Raw genomic sequence first — 21,613 nt, 5'->3', positions numbered from 1 at the left:
CATGGATACATAAAACAGCTAAGCGAATACAAGTTTACGAGCGACATTACGCGTGATATCGGGCGACTCTGCTTTTCGCTTCATTCCACCGAGAGTAGGCTTCCCTTCAGTTTCGTCGGGAGCGAGAGCACGCGGTCGAAGTTCAGCAAGGGGTTTTGGCAGGGATACAGGTGGAGTCGGTTTAGGATATGAGGAGAAGAACCGGTGGTGTAGGGCCTGTAAATTAGCGAGACTTCGTAACAAGCTACTCACCTGTTTCGCAGATGTTCGACTAAGCGGATCGTATTTCAACAACTCTCTAACCAAATCCTGTCCTTCCTTTCCTATCGACGAGATCATATTCCACCACGGGTTCTTAGGGTATGACCCCACATCATGAAAATCTGGAAGTTTTGTATGTCCCTGCGAGTTAGCACCGCTCGACTACTCGATCACTCACCGGCCACTCCTGCTCCGTCGGCGTACCCATTGCATGAAACGTCTTCTTGAGCTGGTCTATATCTGTCTCTCCAGCGAGGAACGGCACACGAAGTATCAACTCGACGAAGATGGTGCCGATAGACCACATGTCCACGGCTGTGGAATAGAAGCGAGAGCCGAAGAGCAATTCCGGGGGTCGATACCATCTAAGTTATCAGCTGTACGTCATCACGAAAGACTCACCTAGTAATAACCTGACATGTCATCTTACTTCCAGCGTCGCCAAATTCCCTTGCCAAACCAAAATCCGCAATTTTCAGCTCTCCGTTCGCGGCGATGAGTAAGTTGTTCGGTTTCAAATCCTACACGTCAGCGATGCATCTTCGATAATACTCACTCTATGCAGCACGCCGTTCCTGTGGATATATTCCAGCCCTCTCAATGACATTGCTATCCAACATTTGATATCTGCGTTTTGAAAGATTAAAGCCTTGTCGCGAATGACCGCTTCGAGATCAGTGTCGAGAAACTCTAAAACCAGGTTGATATTTTGCTTCACCGAGAAAACGTCGAGTAGCTGAATGTCAGTCCCACATCATTCATATGACCACTCACCCCTATAATATTTGGATGGTGAAGCTCTTGCAAAAACTTTACTTCCCTCAACGCTGTCATATCCAATCCATCCTTCATCTCCCCGACTTTAATCTTCTTAATAGCAATCTTCCTCCCGGTGCCCTTCTCGACGCCTTTATAAACATTTGCAAAAGTTCCCTCACCGACCTTTATCCCCTTGACCCCTGTAGACGTAAGCAATGCACAGTAGAAACACACTTACATCGACTCGCTCGTTGATCATTCTCCTTTGCAGCTAGGTCCATCGCGCACAAGAGGTGTACAGGACAAATGTACAATGAACAACCGTGAAAGTATGTTTTTGGTTCTCCGGTTATGGCGCGGTTTTGTTCGAACCGCACTAGGCACGCAGAAAACATCTCAATGCATATCCCATATGTAACAACAGATACTCGAAAAAAAAAAAACACTCAGAAAATGATCAAGACGGTGCCTAAAATACTGGTATACCACCATTGATACATTGCTACAGTATCCCGTTGGAATATTATAAGACATGCTAACGATTCGTTTGCGGTGGTCGATCGAGGACGGGCCCGTTAAACCGAGGGGTGAAGGTAGGAGAAGGGAGCGTTTGTCCCCCAGGGGACATTGCAACTCGGATTGGCGGTAATCGAAGGGAGGGCAACTGAATATTATGTGTGACTTCGGTCGACCTGGAGAAAGACTCATTGCTTTCGAGCTGACCGAGCGGAGCGCTATAAGTGTTTGACCCGTAGGAAGACGAGGAAGGGGTAGGATATGCCACCGGCCGTTCGAGAGGTGGTAGGTTAGGTCGAAGTTGTTTTCTCGGCGAAATCAATATGGAATTCAAATCTTCGTCGATGCCATAACGAGAATGAACGCCATCTTCTTTCCAACTTTTCCACCGTCTCGCCTCGTCGCGTAGCTGTTCATTCTCGTCTGTGAGTCTGCGAAGATCATCTTGTAATCGTCTATTGGCAGATTCAAGGGCAGCGATACGAACATCTGCGTCGAGAGGGGCAGGCGATGGTGATCGCTGTGAAGACGTGGATTTGGGTTTACGCGAGGCTGTAGTCCAATCGTCGACGCTGGCCTGACGAACGCTGGAGGAGCGGTGTTTCGGTTTAGATCCATGGCTGTCATCCATCTGTCGAATCAGAACATCCTTCTCCGTTTCCAATACCCTTATCCTTTCCTCCAAGCTGTCTTGATAACCTTTCTTCCTACTCCTGAACCGTTGAGCCGCCAAACGGTTCGCTTCGCGTCGACGTACTGTTATCATTGTCAGTCAGTGTTCTCGCAATAGCAGATATACGTACCAGATGTGGTTCCGTGACCCTTTGTTGGGTAGTCATGCGAATTATAGCTTGTTTCTGGTGACAAGGTGTCCGAATGTCGAGGTGATTGCGAAGATGAACGGGAAGATGGTGAGGAAGGTCGCCTCTTGTTGATGGAAGAGGGCGACTCGTGTCGCGAGATTACACGAGTGACCCCTGACATGGTTATATCTTCAGAACTCATGCCACACTGCAGCTCTACCAGCAGAAACGCGATCGCAAGGGAAGATGGGTGTATCGACGACGTGTTGAAAGATAGAAGGATGGGTCTGTATGTTGCACCAGTGATCTGGAATCAGTCTCGATCAAGTTCCTGAATGGGAAAGGTATTTGACGATTTTTGTCTTTTTTGTTTTTTTTTCTTGCGAGCAGCACAAGTTTACCTAAATATACCCAATTAGGATATCGGGGAGACCGGAAGATCGATGGTGGGGTTCAATTGATCTTGTGTTGTGAAGGGACTAGCACAGGTGGCGTCAAGGGTCTTTTACATAAAAGCAAGGATGTTTTTCTGTATTCAGTCGCTGGTATAGTTTTGATTTTACTTTATTGTATTCTTCTCTTACCACGGAGGATGGAGCCAAGCTTTTCTGTGTCGATCCCGTTGAACCTCTACCTATATACGTACGCACACTATCGGATAATGGATATGGGGAATTGGATATTGGATGATGATGTGATTGGTATGCAACAGATAAACAGTGAAAAATCGCTATCATTGCAAAACTGACTGGTTCTCGTCATCTTGGGGTGGGAGTGCTGGGCATCATTCTCACGCAAACCTGAGAAAGATGAAAAGATATTCTGACCATCTATATATTAGTCATCAAATGTTTTATACTCGGAGATTCCAGCAAACAGGTACGGAACAAGCAAAGAAAGATAGAACACTGCTCATGCCGAACGATGCCGGGGGGACATCTGTCGAACGTAAGCATGATGATGGGGGAATGAATCTTGTTCCCTGAAAAGTGCAAAAACGCGACGGAGAAGATAAATTAGCTTTTTTGTTTTCTTTGCGGAATTCTGCTAATATTGCCACTACCCGCATCCTATGCGAGCCGATCTCACAATTCCAGACATGGATATGATTTAACAACGTAACGCTCAATCAGGGCACAGGGATGATACCAGCAAAACCTGTCGCTTATTCTATTTGACAAAGTGATGTCAGTAAGTGGATTCTGCCTGAGCTGGGCTAAAGATGTCGAAATTAAGGAAAGTAGGGGAAAAGAATTCCCGGGGGAGAGGACAAGTTTTGGCTTCTTCTGTGCCCTCATCTTACTTGATTAAGCTTCTCTTTTCCCGTGAGCTTATCATACCTCCCTGGAACAACGCAGATCTTCATCGCTTCTCGGGAAAGGCAACATGGCTCTGAGGAAGTGAGAGTTCTGTTGTGCGATCTGAGATACATAAACACATGTACGTCACTTCTGCATCTCATTGACAAGGCCAACGTGTTTATCTACCTGTTCACTTATACTACCTTCTGACAACGCCTACACAACGTCTGATGTCTTTCCGATGTATACAGCCAACATCGGGGACATTGTTGTTTCCTTGCCGGGACAAGAGTGATAGCCACCGAATCCACCACTGTCGAATATTTCCAATCAACATCCCCCGGACACGGTCCCCAAATCACCGAAGAAACACCCAATGATGCCGGTTGGAGATCCACTGCTACATGTGTTAGTCATCATCCCTTCCGCAATGAGACGTACGCTCAGAGATCGACTCGACGTAGACTGCCGCCTGACTCGCGCTTTTCAAGCGCCTAAGCGAGATCAGCTTTATTTACAACCTGATTACTCACTTCTCGGCGCGAGCCTTCTCCACGAGCTGCTGCACTTCAGCTCGGATTGACAAGACCCGACTCATCTCCGCTTTGATAGTCGGGTCCGACCATACATCCTAAGACGTCATCAGCCTTTCACCAAATGTCAAACTCGACTCACTTCCGCAGTCCAAGGTACCAAAAATACTGAAGCCTCTTTGCCGCCCATATGCTCATAAAGTTCTTCCGCGAAATGCGGAGCGATTGGAGCTAAAATTCGGGTCATCCGGTGGAGAGTCTAAACATTAGCGCGTAACACTGATGATTAACCTACATGATGTAAGACAGCGACAACTGCCCGTCTAGCCGAACTATCTATAGGATCACAGTACATGGTGTCTTTGATTACGTCGAAATAGAACGCAGATAATGTGGAGGAGGCAAATGTAGTTGCAGCGGATACAACTATATTCAGGTTAGTAACGCTTCACATTCCTCACGTACCTTTGTTGAATACAAGCGTATCATACGCCTCCTGCGTATCCTGCTCCAATTGACACAGCTCATGCAAAATATACCGATCGACCTGGATATCAGCTCAATCCTTTTGTCCTCACTCACCGGTCGCAGAGTCACTTCACCGAGTGATGGCACATCCGCCCCAGTATTGGCAAGCAGATACCGCATAGAGTTCCGTAATTTCCGCATTGCCTCTGTCGCGTTGGATATTGACGACGGTCCAATGGCCACATCGTTGGTGTAATCCACAGATGCTGCCCATAGTCGCAGAATATCCGCACCACGAGCCGTGAATTGCTATATCTCAGCTAAGCACCTACACTTCGTACTCACCTTTGAACCGTGTATAATCTCCATTGGCGACAGCCCATTCCCTGCTGACTTGCTCATCTTATCGCCCTGCTCATCCATCACGAATCCGTGGGTTATAACCGTGCCATAAGGCGCTGTGGCTTCAGGCGAGGAGATAAGCTTAGTGAGAAGCGACGACTGGAACCATCCTCGATGTTGATCTGATCCTTCCAAATAGACATCCGCGACGGGTCCAGACCGCTCTTCCAACATAGTCCACGAAGAACCGCTATCAAACCAAACATCAAGAGTATCATATCCTCGTGTGATCGCTGTACCTCCAGCGGGTACGAAATCTTCTATGGGGCCCTTCCACCAATGATCTATCCCTTCACGATCCAGCACCGCAATGATATGTTCCAGCGTTACGCTATCTGTTATTGGCCCGTCATGTCCAAATAACACTGGGATCGGAACTCCCCAACTCCGTTGTCGTGATATACACCATTCTGACCGCGACGTAACAAAGGACTCTAACCGTTTCCGTGCTGAAATGTAAGCGCATTTCCAGAGTTTTCAACTCACATTGTGCCGGATGAAAATGAACACTCTCTAATGCATGTACCGCCCCTGTCTTCACCCCTTCGACATCTGCAAACCATTGTGGTGTGGCTCGAACTATTATGGGCTTCTTCGATTTCCAGTCGTAAGGATATCGATGTTCGATTTGTTGTTCGGCGAGCAGTACACTATTCTTGCGCAACAACTCAATCACAGTGTCTGTACCTTTGCCTAACACCTGTTGACCGACCAATGACGCAGCGGAATCACCTTTAGCCCAGCTCACCAAGTCCATGGTGAAACACCCGTCATCATCAACTGGACACCGCAGCTCTTCAGGTAGAATTCCCGCGGCAATGAAAGCTTCGTAATCCTCATATCCATGAGCAGGTGCCGAGTGGACCAGCCCTGTACCAGCCTGCGCTGTAACATGGTTTGCTGCGAAGACGACGGGTCTGGGCCGTGATGAAGAAGCAGGGTGGAATAGGTGTGTATATCGGGTTCCGACCAATTCAGAGCCTGTCACTATCAGCTGTTGCGATGGTGTCCTGACTCACCTTGCAGCCGCCCTATCACCTTCAAGTTTCCGAGTACTTCTTTCATAGGTTCAAGACGATCCTGACCAATCACCAATGTCCGTGTACCCGATTCAACTACTACATACTCCATTTTATTATGCACAGCGACCCCCTGAGTATCAGCCGAGTACTCTTTCTGGCCACTCACCATATTAGCTGGCAATGTCCACGGCGTCGTCGTCCAGACGGCCAGCTCCAATTGCCCTCGCCCTACATCTCGCTCATACACCTCACGAAGACCCTCGGACATATCGCCCTGATCCACAGGGAACCCAACGTAAACAGACCTCGACTTGTGGCCATCTTTGTAGCTCAGTTCCGCCTCCGCAAGAGCCGTACGAGAAGACGGAGAATAATATGTCGGACGAAGTCTATGGGTGATGTAGCCTGATTTATCAGTTACGAACTCTCAACCGAACTCACCTCTCTCCACCATCGTCTTGAATAATTTCAGCTGCCGTATCTCAAAGTCGTGATCTATCATCAGCTCTATTCATATACGCTAGACTCACCTAAAGTCCTATATGTCCCATTTTCACCATCCCAGTCCGCCATCACACCCAAAGCTTTCATCTCTGTTTTCTGTATATCTATCGCTTCTAATGCTACTTTTCTCGCTTCTTCGCGCACTTGCGTGGGTTCCAATGATGTGTGCGATTTCTGGATTGATCTCAGTGGATGTAATGTGCAGGAGAGAGCTCACCCCTATCGCAGCCAGCGCTTTTTGCTCAATCGGTAATCCGTGACAGTCCCAACCAGGCACATAGCTAAATAAGTCAACCCAATCCTAGCCAGTTATAGCTCACTGTACTCTCTTCCCCCTGATGAGGTTGTACCGATTTATGATATCCTTGAGCACCTTGTTCAACGCGTGACCTAGTTGTCCTGTCAGCACGACCTTATATTCCTTGTACAAAAGTCATTCACCCATATGTAGGTGCCCATTGGCGTAAGGAGGGCCATCATGCAGCACGAATAGAGGGTTTTCTTTCCGCTTCGCCTGCTCCTTGTACAGCTCATCTGCTGTCTTACTTCTGTACCTTTTCTCAGCTGCCACAACGTCCTTATGCTTCAAAGGGAAATCCGTCTTCGGCAGGAGCAGAGTATGTGAATAAGCCTTTTTCTTCTCTGACGAAGCGGTAGTCACATGACGACTTTGATATGCACAAGAACCTGACGCCGCCCGTTGATATGAGATGAGTCGAAAAGGAACGACGGGAAGGCGAGACAGCCAAGCCATAGTGACACGGAAGAGGGCGGGTATGGGGCTTCCTTCTTGTTCATATGCCCGTGAACGTTCGATATCATTCTCATTGAGATCCTACCGATTGTCTTTTGTCAGTTTACATCTGTCCCAACTTTTCCTTCGGTTCTCTATGGTCGGCGATGGCATGCATCTGTCACGTGACTCATCGATTATATACATAGAAAAGAAATCACCTTTCGTGCCATATTACAGTATATATCGATTTCATTTCCACCACGTGGGACTTCTACGCGCCTCTCCTAGTTTGTCACAAAAGTCAACCCAATTGATGGGACACTTCACCTCGTTCAACTTGTCAATGTTTCCTGTTATATCCCCTATCTGTTCACTCAATACATACATCATCGACACCTCCCGACACTTTCCTCACCACCTTGACAATACCCTCTATTCCTCGGGAGATGTCTATCGTCGCTCATTCCCGAGGAGAGTTGGACCCACATAACCCTCTGTTCGCCATGGCTCTTCCCGTCCCCTCGACGTCTTCCCATCACATCGCGTCGAACGCATTCGCCTTGTCGTCGAAATCAGACGTACAGAAGCACCGAGGGACAGTAACCCAGAATCAACAATTTGACGTGTTCAATTCTTGGAAAAAGGGTATGGAATCCAATACACCCAAAGCATCGAACCGAGAGGTACTCGCGTCAATCAACACCAACACTGCCAATAAATCTCGACCGTCGACCCTCATTCCTCGACCGTCAGCTACTCCCGATGTATTTGCATCTGACAATAAACTCAATAACACGTCCTCCACATCCCGCCCTGTCAACTCATTATTCCTCTCCAGCAAACGCCCTCGAGAGACGATCAGTATCACATTGGGAAATCCCAAACGTGCAAAACTTGACGAGTCTGCATTGAAAAATGCCAAAGCAGAGGAGGAAAAATGGAGGGCAAAATGGATAAAGGTATTTCCAACTTTGGTATTCCACTTTGAAATCGGGGCAGAGGAAGGTGCAAAGCATATGCGCAACCGAGTGATGAGAATGGGAGCAGTGAGTTATATATCTTGTTTGACTTTCTACTGATATCTGCTTCAGAAAATCGACCAATTCTTCTCCACTCGTGTGACTCATCTCATTGTCAAAGGTGCTAGCTCACCTCAAAAACCAAAACCCATCGCTCCTTCTCGTCGCGACTCCAACCGTGACCCTTTGAAAAACCCTTTCCTTGATGGAACTGGCGTCACTGACCTCGCTCAGAAAGCCGAGGCCATGAACATTAAAGTGTGGACGGTGAAAAGTGGGTCATCCGTTACATAGTATGACCAGATACTAACAATCACGTCCCAGAACTCGCCGATATACTTTCTCGCATTTCTCCCATCGAAAACGCCACCAAAGACTCCCTATCCACTCTTCTTCACGATGAGAAAATAAACGGCACACGTGAACGTGATTTCTCGGCGCCGCGACCTGATTATTACTACTTCAAACCCGGGAACAAGTACCTGCTGGTCGAAGACGCCACATCAAAGCATCGAACAATCATGGTCAAAGAGTATTCGTATAGTCAGCAAGACGGTCCAGAATGGCCTACCCTTTACGATGGATTTTTACGTGTCTCCTCTTCTATGCAAAGCATCATCCCCATAGAGAGGATTAGAGAAAGAGCCTGGCGACTCTACGTTGACAGGCAATCATACCAAGGAGAACAACCTCCTCACGATCTTAAACGCTCCACATCCCTTCGAGCTTTTCCATCAACACCTAAACTTCCCGAAGCTCAACCATATCACAACGCATCTGGTAATAGTGTTGTATTAACATCCACCATCGCTTCGACTTCAACCGCCGGGACACCTGTCTTTGGTGGCTTCAACGGACTTGGAGCTAACAAAGACAGAGCGATCATGCAAATGTCTAAACGCGTGCAAGTACTCAAAGGCAACGCTCGCCTCGCCGCTGCCAAGCGACAAGATTCCGATTCCACATTTTCCTCGAATATACCTGAACGTCGAGCAAGCATGGGACAGACCCAGCCACCTAAAACGTTCTTGACTCAAGAGCAGCTTGTCAAAATGTTACAACAAGCTAGAGAACCGGTCAATGAGAATCCTGTTAGTGTTCAGGCGAGAATGAAAAATCGAGAGAAAGTGGATATGGGTCTGAAAGGTAGAGAACAAGATACTGCTGCGGGTTATTGCGAAAATTGTCGAGTGCGATACACGGATCTCTCCGTCGTGAGTCCTTCTACTCTCTTCCGCTTAGTACCATATTAACGACATTAAACAGCACATTGCGTCCAAAAAACATCGTCGATTTGCCATGAATGATGAAAACTTTGAAGAACTCGATAAACTCCTCTACACCCTGCAACGACCACTTCATCGATCAACGATCGTACTACAATATCCCCCCTGCACCGACCTACACGACAAATATGCGGAATGTCACAAGTGCAACGTTGACATGGCATCAGAAAGAGGTATTGACGATACTTCAGCAAGTGAAGCTGAGACCAGAAGTCCAAGTGAAGAGAGTGAGGAGATAGGACAGACCTTTAGAATCTACAACGGCTCCGACGAGTATGGGGACCAGAGTGAAGAAGACGATTTTGAGTAGGTGTTGACGATCCCCACGTATCTCTATGTAAGTTATAATCCGTATACCATTAGCATGACCGTTTTCCGTAGCATAAGCATTTCAGTATAGCACGTTCAGTATAGCACATTTAGTATATAGTTTGTTTGTGATGATATGACGTTATGTGAGCTGTATATCGTCAAAACGAATCGTTGAAGCGAGCGCGTAACGTCACGGTATGCATGCCTATAAGGTATGTATTTAAAATAATTTGGAGCTACGTGACGGATCATAAAGATGTCGAACAGTTATCCACTTCTACTGTGAAAGGTCCATTCTCCTGATCATTTTAAACTTCGTCTTCATACTCAGCTTCACCAGAATCGTCGTCATCTTCTTCTGCACATTCTCTGTGCCCTCAAGTCCCCCTTCCTCGGAACTGTCTTCGTCAGACTCTTTAGTTCCAAATGCATCCTCATCCTCTTCTTCCCACAATCCGTAGGGTTTTCTGATTGCAGGAAGGTATTTCAGATATTTGAGCCATCCTTTCACTTCGGGTAAGAATCCCGACTGAATCTGGTTTACAATTGGATCTTAAGGACATCCCCGATGTAGTAGGCCTTGTTCTGTCATGTGAAGCTTGAAGATGCGCTCCTCGAAGCAGACTCTTGTTATTGGAAATAAACATATGCAAACCATTTCTGAGTTTGACGATGCTGTTTTGTCATGATCCGATCCGTACATGAATAATTCGGATCCTGACACCTTCTACATGCGTACATTGGATAAGTTAGAACTATGCTTTACTTTGTCTTAGACATTGGCTTAACCGTATGATCAGGAATGTCTTACTGCGTTTGGAAGCAAATAGTAAAGTATGTAGCATTGTAGAAATATCAGATATAAAAGTCAAAGTCCTACTTCGAATAGTTAGAACTTCTTCTTAAGAAATGTATATCTTGAGTTCTATAATATTACTTTGTACTTCGCATACCTTTTCTCGAGGATATTCGCCTTCGCTCGTTTGTCCCATCACAGTATCCACCTAAATAAAGTGTTCGTTTCGTTAGTTTGAGATTTGTGGATCAAGTTTCACGTAACTGTATTGAACCTCGGAATGCTGGTTGATTCAGCCATATCCGTCTGAGTTCAGGATTATGTTGTCTGTTGTTAGGAAGTTCTTTTCCGTCTTCGCGACCAGGACAGTTTTAACAAGAGGAAGGAGAGGGTGCAGAAAAGGATGAAGTCAAGAAAGAAAAAAAGCAGAAAAGAGAAAGAAAGAGAGGTAAGTAGGCAAGTGAATAGTCACGGATACCGTTCGAGTCGCTACTGATTGAGTCTATCTGTCAATACAGCATAACGTACAGACCCATCATTTCACCTGACAACGATCATTATAAGTTCACTGTGTTACATCTTTATACAAATATCGTACAGATAGGTTATTTGGTAAGTATCTTTGATAAATCGGGATATATCGTAGCACCCGTTGCAGCTGAGAGCACACATCGTGAAACCTGGGCTTAATCACTATCTCCCTCATCCTCGTCAGGTTCTGCATACTCGTCATCTTCACCAGGGATATCTGCATGATCTCTTAACCATTGAAGTAGTTCTGTCGGAAATTCAGACAACGCGATTTCGCCTGGAGGATCATCAGGAAAGAGCAGTTGAGAGAACCCCCGTTTCGCCTGCTGTCGAACCCATATTGCATTCTCATAAGTCTTCTGAATCACCGGGATGTACACTGTCACAGGGCTGGTCTGACCTTGACGGTGCTGTAATTCTCATTCATCAGCTCTAGCAAATAACCTCCTTTCTATACTTACCAACCGATTCATCGATTGTTCATGCCAGGCGGGATTCCTACAAAGAGAAGTTACTCAGTTGTCAGTGTCTTGCTATATTACGAACATGGGATGCTGTCCTTACCACATGAGATCAAGGAACACACATGCAGTAGCCCCGATCATTGACAACCCCTCGCCACCAACCATGATTGACGTCAAAAGACAAATCTTGCCTTGTTCCATATCGTTGAATCCTTTAGTGGTCTCGATCCTCTCCTTAGTCGTAAGAGTACTTTGTAGTTCGTGGATTTGGTATCCAGCATTTTTGAGCTTGGCTTTGGCTCTGAGACACCTTGGTTAGCCCGTATTCACAAGTCATGAAATCGCTTACTCTCTAAACGTATACTTCCAGTGATGGCTATCCTCCCGAATATTAGCTCCTCTTCTTTGCCTGTTTTCTTTGCTGTATTCCAACTCACAAGACTACGATTTTCCCATGCTCTTGAGTGTCAAGGAAGAAGTCAAACCATCTCATCTTGATGGAACCTTTACTTGTAAGTGGCTTATATACCTGTTGTCTACCTTTATTTTTGTTGAATTCCGAAAGCCACTCTGTTCCTCTGATCCTCTTGCTTGGTTGATCGCCAGAAACCTCGTCATGCCAAGGTCTTACGACCCGATCTTCTACCCCTTTGAACTGCTCTTTCAACATTCTGTTTCTGAGCCAGAACATCTTGATCGTTTTGAGGGGTAACGGAATATACTCCAGATCCTTTTTGAGTCGTCGCAAGGCAAAGATATCTCCCCAGGCTCGGAGATTGGCAGCATCTGCACACGGAAGTTTTCTGATCGCCGGATTGATACAGTATTCCTCGAGAACCTCCGGCTCTGATAGGCCACATGGAAGCTCGAATAGACGGGCGTAAGCATGCAGATCGGAAAGATGATTCTGGATCGGAGTGCCTGTGAGAACGTGGATGTGACGTTTGTGCAACGATTCGACAGACTGGAATATTTGCGTAGCCGTGTTCCTGATTCGACTGCGAACATCATCAACCTCTTATCCTCTTTGTCATCAGCATATCCACTCACTGCCCTTCATCCAGAACTACTCGATAGAAGATCAAACGATGAAATGTCCCCTCGTCGCCCTTTCGAATATCAGTGGCAAGAGCTTCATAAGTGGTAAGGATGATGGACGCCTTCTTTAGAGAGGTCATATCTCGATGTTTTGGGACTTCAAAGTGGTTGTGAACCAAAAGAGGACGATTCTGAAAGTCCATTTTATGCTGACTCCCTTGCAAAGTACTCCAACCTTTGTTCCCAAGCCAGTGATTGTCGAGGTGGTCGATCCATACTTCGATCACAGACTTTGGGCAGACGATAAGAGTCGCGCCGCATTTGCGAAGTCCCGAAGGCGTTTGAAAAGTAGAAGATCGTTCATCAAGGAGATGGCCATTTGAATCCCAAAATTTATGTCTAGGCTCAGAGATAGAGGGGTTTGTTTTGGGTGGAGCATCTATGTAGATGTTATCCATGAGGTATTGTTTGGGAAGTCGATACGTAGGCTCTTCGGGGTCGGATTCAGGAGCTAGGAAACAGAAATGGATCAGAACATGTAGCTTGATAGTAAAATCGAGTACACCATCACCCACAGAACATCCACGCGTTTGCAGCGACCAGAGATGCTTCAATAAGAGCAAGAATAGTCAGTGATTTTCCAGTACCCATCTGATGCTTATAATCAGCGTGACAGAAATAACTTTCGAGTCAGCATGAGCTCACGTCATCAGCTAGGATCATTCCTTTTCCTTGAAGGGGTCTCGTGTTTTCCGGTTCCGCAAATTCGGTGAATCTGCTGCTCCAGATCCCGTGCCCCTCATCTTCCCACATATGACTGAAGGCTGAGAGATCGAGAAATCGACGAGCTCCGAGTGAAGGGTTATGCCTGACCATCGCTTCATACAATGAACGATAGTCATTCTCCATGAACAAGAGTCGGGAGACACCTATTTTTTGATGATCGTGAAGTAAGTCACCAATGACCGCTCCTGCAACAATGGTCATTAGCTACGTCAAGGGGGAAAAGAGAGTGGAATTCAGAACCTACCAGAATTCGACCTCGGGATCTTCGATAGCACTTCCTTGTTGGGTGGCGAAAGTTCCTCCTTCATAGCGGGAGGCGAAGACGGAGCTGGAGTGCCAGCCCACAGCGAGACAGGTTTGGTGAAACTCATGCAGCTCCTTAGTATCACAATATAAGTAGACTAGTGTTCTCGTCGGCTTTGAACGTGATGGAGAAAGAGACGAAAGATAAAGGAGGAAGGAAGTGATGAAAGAAAAGATAAAAGGTGACCAAAACGTATATGCTCGAGGAAGGTGATCACCCCAGGGGGTCTGTGCGTCAAATCCGGTTGACTCAACCATCCTGATATAGCTTAACAGACGAACAGTACATCCGTATCAGGTAGCATGAGCACGATCAAGAGTAACATATCAGATCGTCAACAAGGACTTGAGGTCTACATATATATATATATATGAGTTGGAGCGAATCATCAAGATAATACGTCAATCCCGCGGCACTAAGCGATTATTTGTCTTCAGTCAATAAATACCTCACAACGCCTCCTACCACTTCACCAACTTTGACCATCCCTTCCAGAACTTTCACGCGTCTTTCCACTTCGAGCCTTTTCTTCTCTTGCAACTCTTTTCCTCTCATGAGATATTCCAATACCTTGGCAGCACTAGCCATCAACTCCTTAGTCTCATTAGGGAACGGAGCAAGAACATCTGTCAATTCGGCTTGTAGTCTTTCAATATCTTCTTCAGAGTCAGACTTGTCAGATTCCGGTTCTTCGGCGGCAGCTATTCCATCGAGTACTTTCAGGACTTTGGTGATAAAGGTGTCAACTCTGTTGGCAGTAAATCCCCTAGTCGCAAGAAGACGCTCCAAATCGCGACCGGAAATGAAACATTCATCGGTAGCGTATAGATCCGCCTGAAGAGCACGCCGAGCATGATCAATATCGTGAGAGATAAGACAAGTATGAGCGATCCAGTTGTTAACATCATGTTTCAAAAGTGAGTTCTGAACCAAATTAATATGCGCACGAAGAGCCTTGGCGCTGACTTTGATGGGGTGCTCTTGAGCTTCCGAGGCTGAATTGGTGATAGTGGGTTTGGAAGAGTTGGATGTTGTGGATTGTGGAGTCAATTGTCTCGGAGATCTTGACGTGACATTATTCAAGGTATCTGGTTGTTCGGCAATCACAGGTGTAGGTGGTAAAATACTGCCTTGGGGCAAAGTGGGATGAGTAGAGTAGTTCCCGTTCGGAATGGGTAAGGGAGTGGTGAGATTGTGAGGCGTCAATGTTTTGGCTCTTTCATCTGGCTTGTAGGTGAGAGGGAATGGTGGCATGACCACCGCTGGTGGTGCATCACGATGGGCAGCGGCGGCTGGAGAAGCTATGATACTTGAACCAGATGCTTGAAGAGATTGTGAGTCAGCAAGCATGTTATTGTCTGTGGAATTCGTCAATGACACAGCGGGAATTTCGTGAGCCAAGTCAGCGATAGAGATAGCTTCGGCAACTTCCAACCCATTTGTACTTGAAATACTCTTCTGGGAAATAGACTCATCATTCCCAGACGACCGTCGGAAACGTTTGAGAGAAGGTGATCTAATGCTATAAAATGATAATTTCTCGTCTTAGTATATTGATCATCAGTGCAATGATGCGAAGACTTACGCTTCCCCTGCAGATCCTTCATTGCCAGCTCGTAATTCCCTATCCCTCTTCTTACCCACATCATTAGGACTCGGGCTTCTTTCCTCCTTGATTTGACCTTCCACCTCCATAGTCTCCTCTTCTTCATTTTTGTGCGCATCTCTATCTCCCCGAGCCCAGTCTGGTAGGTCTGGGAAGTCTGCCTCGACCGCCGCTGGGACGATGCGAGGAGGTTCGTGAAGGACTACAGTCAACTGGCCTCCCCAATTTCTCCACAATACGAGATCGTCTTGATTGACCTGAGCGAAAGGAGTTTCCAGGTCGATGAGCTTTCGATGCAAGTCGTTGATGGCCGCAACACCTGAAGCGGGATCATTGTATGTTACGTTGGCATAACGAGGAAGAGACGGGGAGATGTGGAATATATCGACAGCAAGACTATATATTACATCAGTATGCGAGTTTCAGAGCAGATGGAGATTTCCCTTACATTTCTCCATATTGTGCGAACAGAATGCCGATATCCTTTGCTGATGCGTCGTGCGGGAAGCTTCAGTCTATTAGCAATCGGGTGACTTAAATAAGAAGGAAATACTCACTGAGTGACAAATATCGCTCCTTCACGAGGTTGGATTCCTTCGTCCTCACCGTCCACTGGATCAGGCGCTGGCTGACTTGCAGTTCCCAAGTCAAGTTTGAGATCGTTTGCGCTACTCGGATCCAGATCGTTCGATATGATGACTGGAGACACTGGCTTAGGCTTGGGTCGATCAAAAGGCAACTTGTGCCTAGACGGGTCAGAATCACCTTTTTGCCACGGGCCAGGTTGAGTACTAGCTGAAGGTTCAGGATCTCCACCACCCGGACGCATATACAAATCGGATAATGTCCGTTCCTTCCTGCGTTTGAGGTAAGAGTTACTCGCACCAACAGTGGCGATCTTGTCCGCAAGCGTATGACCTTCGACTCCACTATCCTTGGGAATCCACACCAATGTCATATGAGCGTGTAAATATTCTGAGCAGATTTCCCTCCAAAGCTGGTCAAATTTGATAGCCTCCGTCCTTGCAGAAGTGTCAATCCCTATTATAGCCGCTTGAGAATCGCAGAAGACCGTAAGCTCATGAGAAATAGGAATACCATCTTTGAGTGATTGTTGCAGAAGCTCCTTAAATCCTTCTGCAGCTTTATATATACCACCAAATTCTGATTCCAAAGCGTCCCCTTCTAAAATGAAACCTCTCATCTTACTTCCAGACAAATTCGAGTTGACTTTCCACTCCACAGCGGCACACCAAGCTTCTCCAGCTCTGCTTGATCCATCGGCATACCAGACAGATGTACGGGAAGAGCACAGTTGATGGTGCAAATGGATGGCGTCATCTCGGTTGAGAGAAACGAATTTGGTGATTGGTAAATGTGAAGGAGGAAGAGAATGTACGGCAGCAGTGAAACCGCCGATATTGACAGTTGTAGGATGAGTTAAGAGCGTGAGATCTTGAGGACCGATGGAAGGCTTCAGATCTGATCGAGGATAAGAAGGTCCTGAACGACGAGGAGGGGGAGAAGGTGGTCTTGTTGGTCGTCGGGAAACGTCGATAGAAGATGTCGAGGGATATCCAGGGGGAGGTATGCGCATTGGCGGAGGAACAGGATTATAAGTATTCACGGCTGGTTGGTATGGATCATAGTGGTCGTCATAAGGACCACGAGGCTGTTGGTACGGTGGATATGGCGGTCGAGAAGGTTCAGGGGGATAATTGTCGTAAGGTCGATATGCTGACGGTGGTGGTGGAGGTGCAGACGAGGGATATGGGTAAGGTTGGAAATCTCGAGGAGGTATAGGCGGCATTGGTGGTGGAAAAGGTGGTCGGTCGCCGTATGCTCGCCTCGGTGAATACCGACCAGATTGGCTAGGAGGAAATGGAGGGAAGTGACTCATTGTGTAGAGGCTTTTGACAAAAACAGTACTGTTGCAAGTTTCATCCACTTGTCCGGTTTAAACTAATTAGATCAGATCTTTTGTGATCCTACGAGACAGATACAGGCTGGTCAGCTGCCGGCGAAAGAAAATTCATCTGAAAGGACAGAAATTCGGAAGATTTGCTCACAAGATCACATATAATCCTCTTTTCTTTTTAAATAGAGCAGTTTAAATCAAGGCAGCCTGAGCGAAATCCACCTCCGAGCTAGTGAAGATACAAGAAGAGTTGGATGGATATTCAAGGCGTTGAATGCTTGAGCTCCGCCAGCTAGTCGACCAGACGTGGTTAGTGAATCCAAGAAAAGGAATGATGAGAGCTATGTGGGGTATATGAGAATGACAGTGGGAAAGAGAATGAGATTGTTGATGATGATTAGATGCAATCAGAGGTATCTTTCAGAGAAGAGCGGAAGGAACAATTCCTCTAATATCATCACTGTACAGTGATATTACGTAATGATGCGTTTCGGTTGAGATTCTTTGCCGTGAAAATGAAAATCGTTTTGAACGTGAATCCAACCTCGTGAAAGTCGTGACGATTTCTACCTTTCAGTCCATGCATACTTTAGCCAAAAGCGGAGCACACAGCGTCGGATCCGCTAATTGGAGGACGATATGTCAGCGCCTATGAATCCAAATGCCAAAAGGCTGCGAGTATGTCAATTTTGTTCAGTACACGATTGGCCTTCAGCTAATCATTTATCCTGTTACAGACCATTATTGTTTCCTTCCCACTTCTTGTAGTAACGACCGTCATCTTGTACAGGAGGAGTGAGTTGAACATGTCTCGAACGCCATGGGATTGAGCGCTCATGAATGATATAACCATAGCTATGCTGGGTGAAGAACAACGTAAAATACCGCGAAACATTACCGATTCGCGAATTGCTCAAGAGAGGCTTGGTCAAGTGGGAGGTGTACCATGGGAAGTGCAAACGTTAGATCGCGAAGCGAAACAAACTGAATCAACACAATCTCGGTGATAGCAGTAAGGAATCATATGTACTGACATGCAACGAGGACACGATATCATCTCGAAGTGCGATCGATTGCAAGCGTTTCTGGATGATCGCAAAAGTGGATTTAGGCAATCAAATGCATTATTTCGTGTATTCCCATATTTCTACCTCTATATACCTGACACTCTTATGACCTGTTGGATGGAAGAATCTTGGTTCCGGGAAGGACGTAGGGGTTAAGGGAGTAGTTGCACTATAGCCAATGAAGAAAAGATTAGTAACGAGGCGTGTCAGAAGGGAGCAATGTACGAGCTCACATTTGAGTAAGCGACACCGGCACCGAAACTGGTATCAATAGTCAGCTTTGTATCTGTACAAAGACGGAACATGAGACAAGGACTCACCCAGTGGAGAGAGCTACAGGCCATCCTCGTCCTGCAGGAATCGTATGATCAGCGATTACGTATCAACCTGGAATATCATAGCGGAGATGGAAAAGGACACTATGTCACAGAGATAATGTGACAGCGTTGTGCGCATCAAATGACTTTACTCACGTCGGAAAAGGAGTACAGAAGCAACTACACCAACACCAAAACCGAGACCAGCATTGACGAGAAGGTCGGCAACCTATTTCGATTGCCGCATGATCAGCACCTTTCTTCAGAAATACCGCTCATCATTCAGTTTAGAGGATGCTTTGAGCTCGCAACAAAGTCGAAGATCTGTAACTCACGCAATTATCGAACTGTATGTGGATTTGTCATAATCAGCTATAGTTCAAACCCATTTGGTCCTGCATCATTGGGAAGGACGCGAGCTCACCTTCCTGGCAATTTGGTCTTCGCTGGGGATAGGTGCAGCGATTGGTGCAGGAGCGGTAGGGACGGTAGCGGGAGCTGACATTTTGGAACTGGTGTCTTGGTATGTCTTGTATATATACGAACAAGAATCGAATGTCATATCCTCCAAAGTTGACCATATTTCGACGTCAATTGGGATGTGGGAAGGGATCTTCAAGTGTGAGACGGAATCAAATCACCTCACCCGTCCGCGTGCCTATCTGAATCGTGTGTCAAGGGGAGGAGGGGATTCAATCGGGATGAGGTACAACCGGAATGACCAATATGTAAAGCATCTGTTGTTTATACCTAAACATCTTCTAAATGATCGACAGATGAGTGATACCTTGCATGAGGGGAAGGTCTATCAGAGAGTGTTGCCAGAGAGATGATAGCACCAAAAGACTATTCGTGCTTTGTATCATTCACAAGGCTAGGAAGGGAGTAAGGTAGGCAGCACAGGACAAGTCTGATATTTTGTCCACCGCACGGTCCTCTACCCCAAAAAGTGTAGAATATCAATCAACCCAAAGATTGATACAAAACAACACGACTTGAGCAATTCCATTCCATTCTCGTAACTGGCATGGAAAGCAGGTAACATTATATACGACATCCTTCGTTCATCTTGAAAGCTATCTTTTCAATCCACAGCTTGTGAACACTCCTTGCGACCACCTAGATATCGATCAATTTGGCAGCCTTCAAAGGGAGTCGCACCATAAATATACCTCAATTCGGGAAAGTTACCCAAATCAAAGCACAGTTAATCATCCTTTCATTGTTAGAAGTCTACCTCTTACTCACATAACCGTATATCGTCTTCTACAAAATACAATCGTTCTTGCTCTTCTTGGTTCATCATCATACTTGTTTATGACATTTCTCCCTATCCAAGATGCCGCCTAATACGCTCACCAACATGACGTTCCCTCCCCAATCATCACCGATACACATCTTCACGACAAGAGACCCGAATATCTCACCAAACACATTTCGTAAGTCCTTCATCGGCAAAATTGACTCGCTGATAAAGGTGTCTTTCAGAAACGAATACCGTCATAGCGGCGTGCGTGATGTTTTTAGCAATTCTGATAGCATGGAATCTACCGGTGCTAAGGGAAGCTATATCAGGATTGAAGGTATGTGTGTCCCATTTTTGAGTGAAACGACTTCCCCTTCTCTAACCACATCCACCCAGTATCCGCTAACGAGTCCCTCAGTTACTGACTGTAGGACTTCACGAGTTATCGCACTTGATAGTGGGACTTATATGTGGTGGCCAAGTAGTCAGTATCTGTATCGACCCAAATGACGGAGGTGCAACACATGTGATGGGATTGATGCGAACTACACCGAGAATACCACGTGATCCATACGCTTTCCCAAGTTTTGCTCAGACTTTTTGGAGTCCAAGTGCAGTGGGTACATTGGCAGCTGGATATATAGGATCTTCACTCATCGGGTTTCTGTTCGTTGTGAGTACATCTGGGAGATGTACTAAGCTGATGCGTAGTTCTGCGCTTGTAAGTCCTTGACTAGGACGACTTTAACGATGTAGAGGATGTGATTGACGAGCACAATAGTCGATATCGTTGCGTCAAAAGTTTGTGCTTTGGTGCTTCATATTGGCTTGCTAGTACCTATCTTAAGAGCGGATCATTGGATGTGAGTACGATTCTTCACCCAATATTGCATGAAATCTAATGTTGTGTACAGAGCATATGCCAGTATAATCGGATGCGAAGTGATCTTGATTGGACTCTGGTTCGGTGATCACGGTAATGTGAGTTGAGGTTTATAATCGTTAATTGCGGGAACTGACCCAGTGAAATGACCTCTCCAGGCATTACGCTTTTACGGTATATTTTTCTACACTTTTGCGTCTACGTTACTGCACACTGAGTTCACTTTGACTTCGTTAGTCCTCTTTGTAGGGGTGATGAACCTCTTCTACGTTGTATGGGATTATGTAGATGAGAGGTTATTTGATAAAAGAAACACATCAGATTGTGCTCAATTCTCTGAGCTGTTAGGGTGGCCGACAAGCTGTACGTTACATGATCGTCCATGGATGAGTGATGATGTAATCAGAAGCTAAACCTATATTATAGCTTGGTTCATATTCTGGTTTGTGTACGATTCACTTGTTTTCACCAGCGCTATATTCGCAGGGATATGTGTTTTCAGGGTGAGTAACATTTCCATTTCGGTTTTGACCGGGAATGTCCAGCGAGACTACGTTCGTGTAGTCTGACGCTAAGGAATGCTGATGTGGTTGAATGGCCATCGAATATACAGAGAACGGATGATCAGATGTATCATGAAGCGTAAGTCGAACAGATCATACCATTGTTCAGCCCGAGCATATGCTGAATAATCGTTACCTAAATAAAAAGGTCAAGATTCTTACCGACGTGATC

General features: G+C 46.2%; 9 protein-coding genes across 9 annotated transcripts; 3 read left to right on the top strand and 6 right to left on the bottom strand.

Annotated features, from left to right (window-relative positions):
- Positions 1-18: 18 nt before the first annotated feature.
- On the bottom strand, positions 19-1,301 carry IL334_004973 (uncharacterized protein; the record flags this gene model as incomplete). The annotated part of the gene is made up of 5 exons (XM_062936687.1): positions 19-383; positions 440-576; positions 664-782; positions 1,036-1,169; positions 1,259-1,301. 5 exons carry the CDS (start codon positions 1,299-1,301, stop codon positions 19-21), a joined length of 798 nt encoding a protein of 265 aa, XP_062792738.1.
- Positions 1,302-1,555: 254 nt separating this feature from the next.
- IL334_004972 (uncharacterized protein) lies at positions 1,556-2,520 on the bottom strand (the record flags this gene model as incomplete). The annotated part of the gene is made up of 2 exons (XM_062936686.1): positions 1,556-2,292; positions 2,340-2,520. The coding sequence occupies 2 exons, from the start codon at positions 2,518-2,520 to the stop codon at positions 1,556-1,558; spliced, it is 918 nt and encodes a 305-aa protein (XP_062792737.1).
- A 1,649-nt stretch (positions 2,521-4,169) lies between these two features.
- Positions 4,170-7,323, bottom strand: IL334_004971 (uncharacterized protein; the record flags this gene model as incomplete). The annotated part of the gene is made up of 11 exons (XM_062936685.1): positions 4,170-4,271; positions 4,316-4,432; positions 4,756-4,907; positions 4,974-5,378; positions 5,530-6,037; positions 6,232-6,454; positions 6,507-6,537; positions 6,596-6,743; positions 6,787-6,850; positions 6,920-6,959; positions 7,011-7,323. 11 exons carry the CDS (start codon positions 7,321-7,323, stop codon positions 4,170-4,172), a joined length of 2,103 nt encoding a protein of 700 aa, XP_062792736.1.
- Positions 7,324-7,808: 485 nt separating this feature from the next.
- IL334_004970 (uncharacterized protein) lies at positions 7,809-9,920 on the top strand (the record flags this gene model as incomplete). Its single annotated transcript, XM_062936684.1, has 4 exons — positions 7,809-8,351; positions 8,397-8,598; positions 8,649-9,538; positions 9,591-9,920. 4 exons carry the CDS (start codon positions 7,809-7,811, stop codon positions 9,918-9,920), a joined length of 1,965 nt encoding a protein of 654 aa, XP_062792735.1.
- Positions 9,921-11,404: 1,484 nt separating this feature from the next.
- On the bottom strand, positions 11,405-13,908 carry IL334_004969 (uncharacterized protein; the record flags this gene model as incomplete). Its single annotated transcript, XM_062936683.1, has 9 exons — positions 11,405-11,659; positions 11,711-11,747; positions 11,814-12,014; positions 12,063-12,089; positions 12,151-12,711; positions 12,764-13,262; positions 13,327-13,402; positions 13,457-13,722; positions 13,782-13,908. The coding sequence occupies 9 exons, from the start codon at positions 13,906-13,908 to the stop codon at positions 11,405-11,407; spliced, it is 2,049 nt and encodes a 682-aa protein (XP_062792734.1).
- Positions 13,909-14,264: 356 nt separating this feature from the next.
- IL334_004968 (uncharacterized protein) lies at positions 14,265-17,347 on the bottom strand (the record flags this gene model as incomplete). The annotated part of the gene is made up of 4 exons (XM_062936682.1): positions 14,265-15,363; positions 15,427-15,843; positions 15,896-15,955; positions 16,005-17,347. 4 exons carry the CDS (start codon positions 17,345-17,347, stop codon positions 14,265-14,267), a joined length of 2,919 nt encoding a protein of 972 aa, XP_062792733.1.
- Positions 17,348-18,004: 657 nt separating this feature from the next.
- Positions 18,005-18,372, top strand: IL334_004967 (uncharacterized protein; the record flags this gene model as incomplete). Its single annotated transcript, XM_062936681.1, has 3 exons — positions 18,005-18,043; positions 18,103-18,160; positions 18,221-18,372. 3 exons carry the CDS (start codon positions 18,005-18,007, stop codon positions 18,370-18,372), a joined length of 249 nt encoding a protein of 82 aa, XP_062792732.1.
- Positions 18,373-18,535: 163 nt separating this feature from the next.
- IL334_004966 (uncharacterized protein) lies at positions 18,536-19,254 on the bottom strand (the record flags this gene model as incomplete). Its single annotated transcript, XM_062936680.1, has 6 exons — positions 18,536-18,601; positions 18,666-18,693; positions 18,753-18,783; positions 18,906-18,978; positions 19,085-19,096; positions 19,174-19,254. 6 exons carry the CDS (start codon positions 19,252-19,254, stop codon positions 18,536-18,538), a joined length of 291 nt encoding a protein of 96 aa, XP_062792731.1.
- Positions 19,255-20,088: 834 nt separating this feature from the next.
- On the top strand, positions 20,089-21,524 carry IL334_004965 (uncharacterized protein; the record flags this gene model as incomplete). The annotated part of the gene is made up of 9 exons (XM_062936679.1): positions 20,089-20,188; positions 20,238-20,332; positions 20,414-20,702; positions 20,777-20,858; positions 20,910-20,976; positions 21,037-21,052; positions 21,116-21,241; positions 21,305-21,381; positions 21,492-21,524. The coding sequence occupies 9 exons, from the start codon at positions 20,089-20,091 to the stop codon at positions 21,522-21,524; spliced, it is 885 nt and encodes a 294-aa protein (XP_062792730.1).
- Positions 21,525-21,613: the final 89 nt, after the last annotated feature.

This window comes from Kwoniella shivajii, chromosome 6 (assembly GCF_035658355.1).
Source record: "Kwoniella shivajii chromosome 6, complete sequence".
Classification (NCBI taxonomy): Eukaryota; Fungi; Basidiomycota; class Tremellomycetes; order Tremellales; family Cryptococcaceae; genus Kwoniella; species Kwoniella shivajii.
Note: the sequence above shows the minus strand (reverse complement) of the source record. Positions and strands in the feature narration are given on the sequence as shown.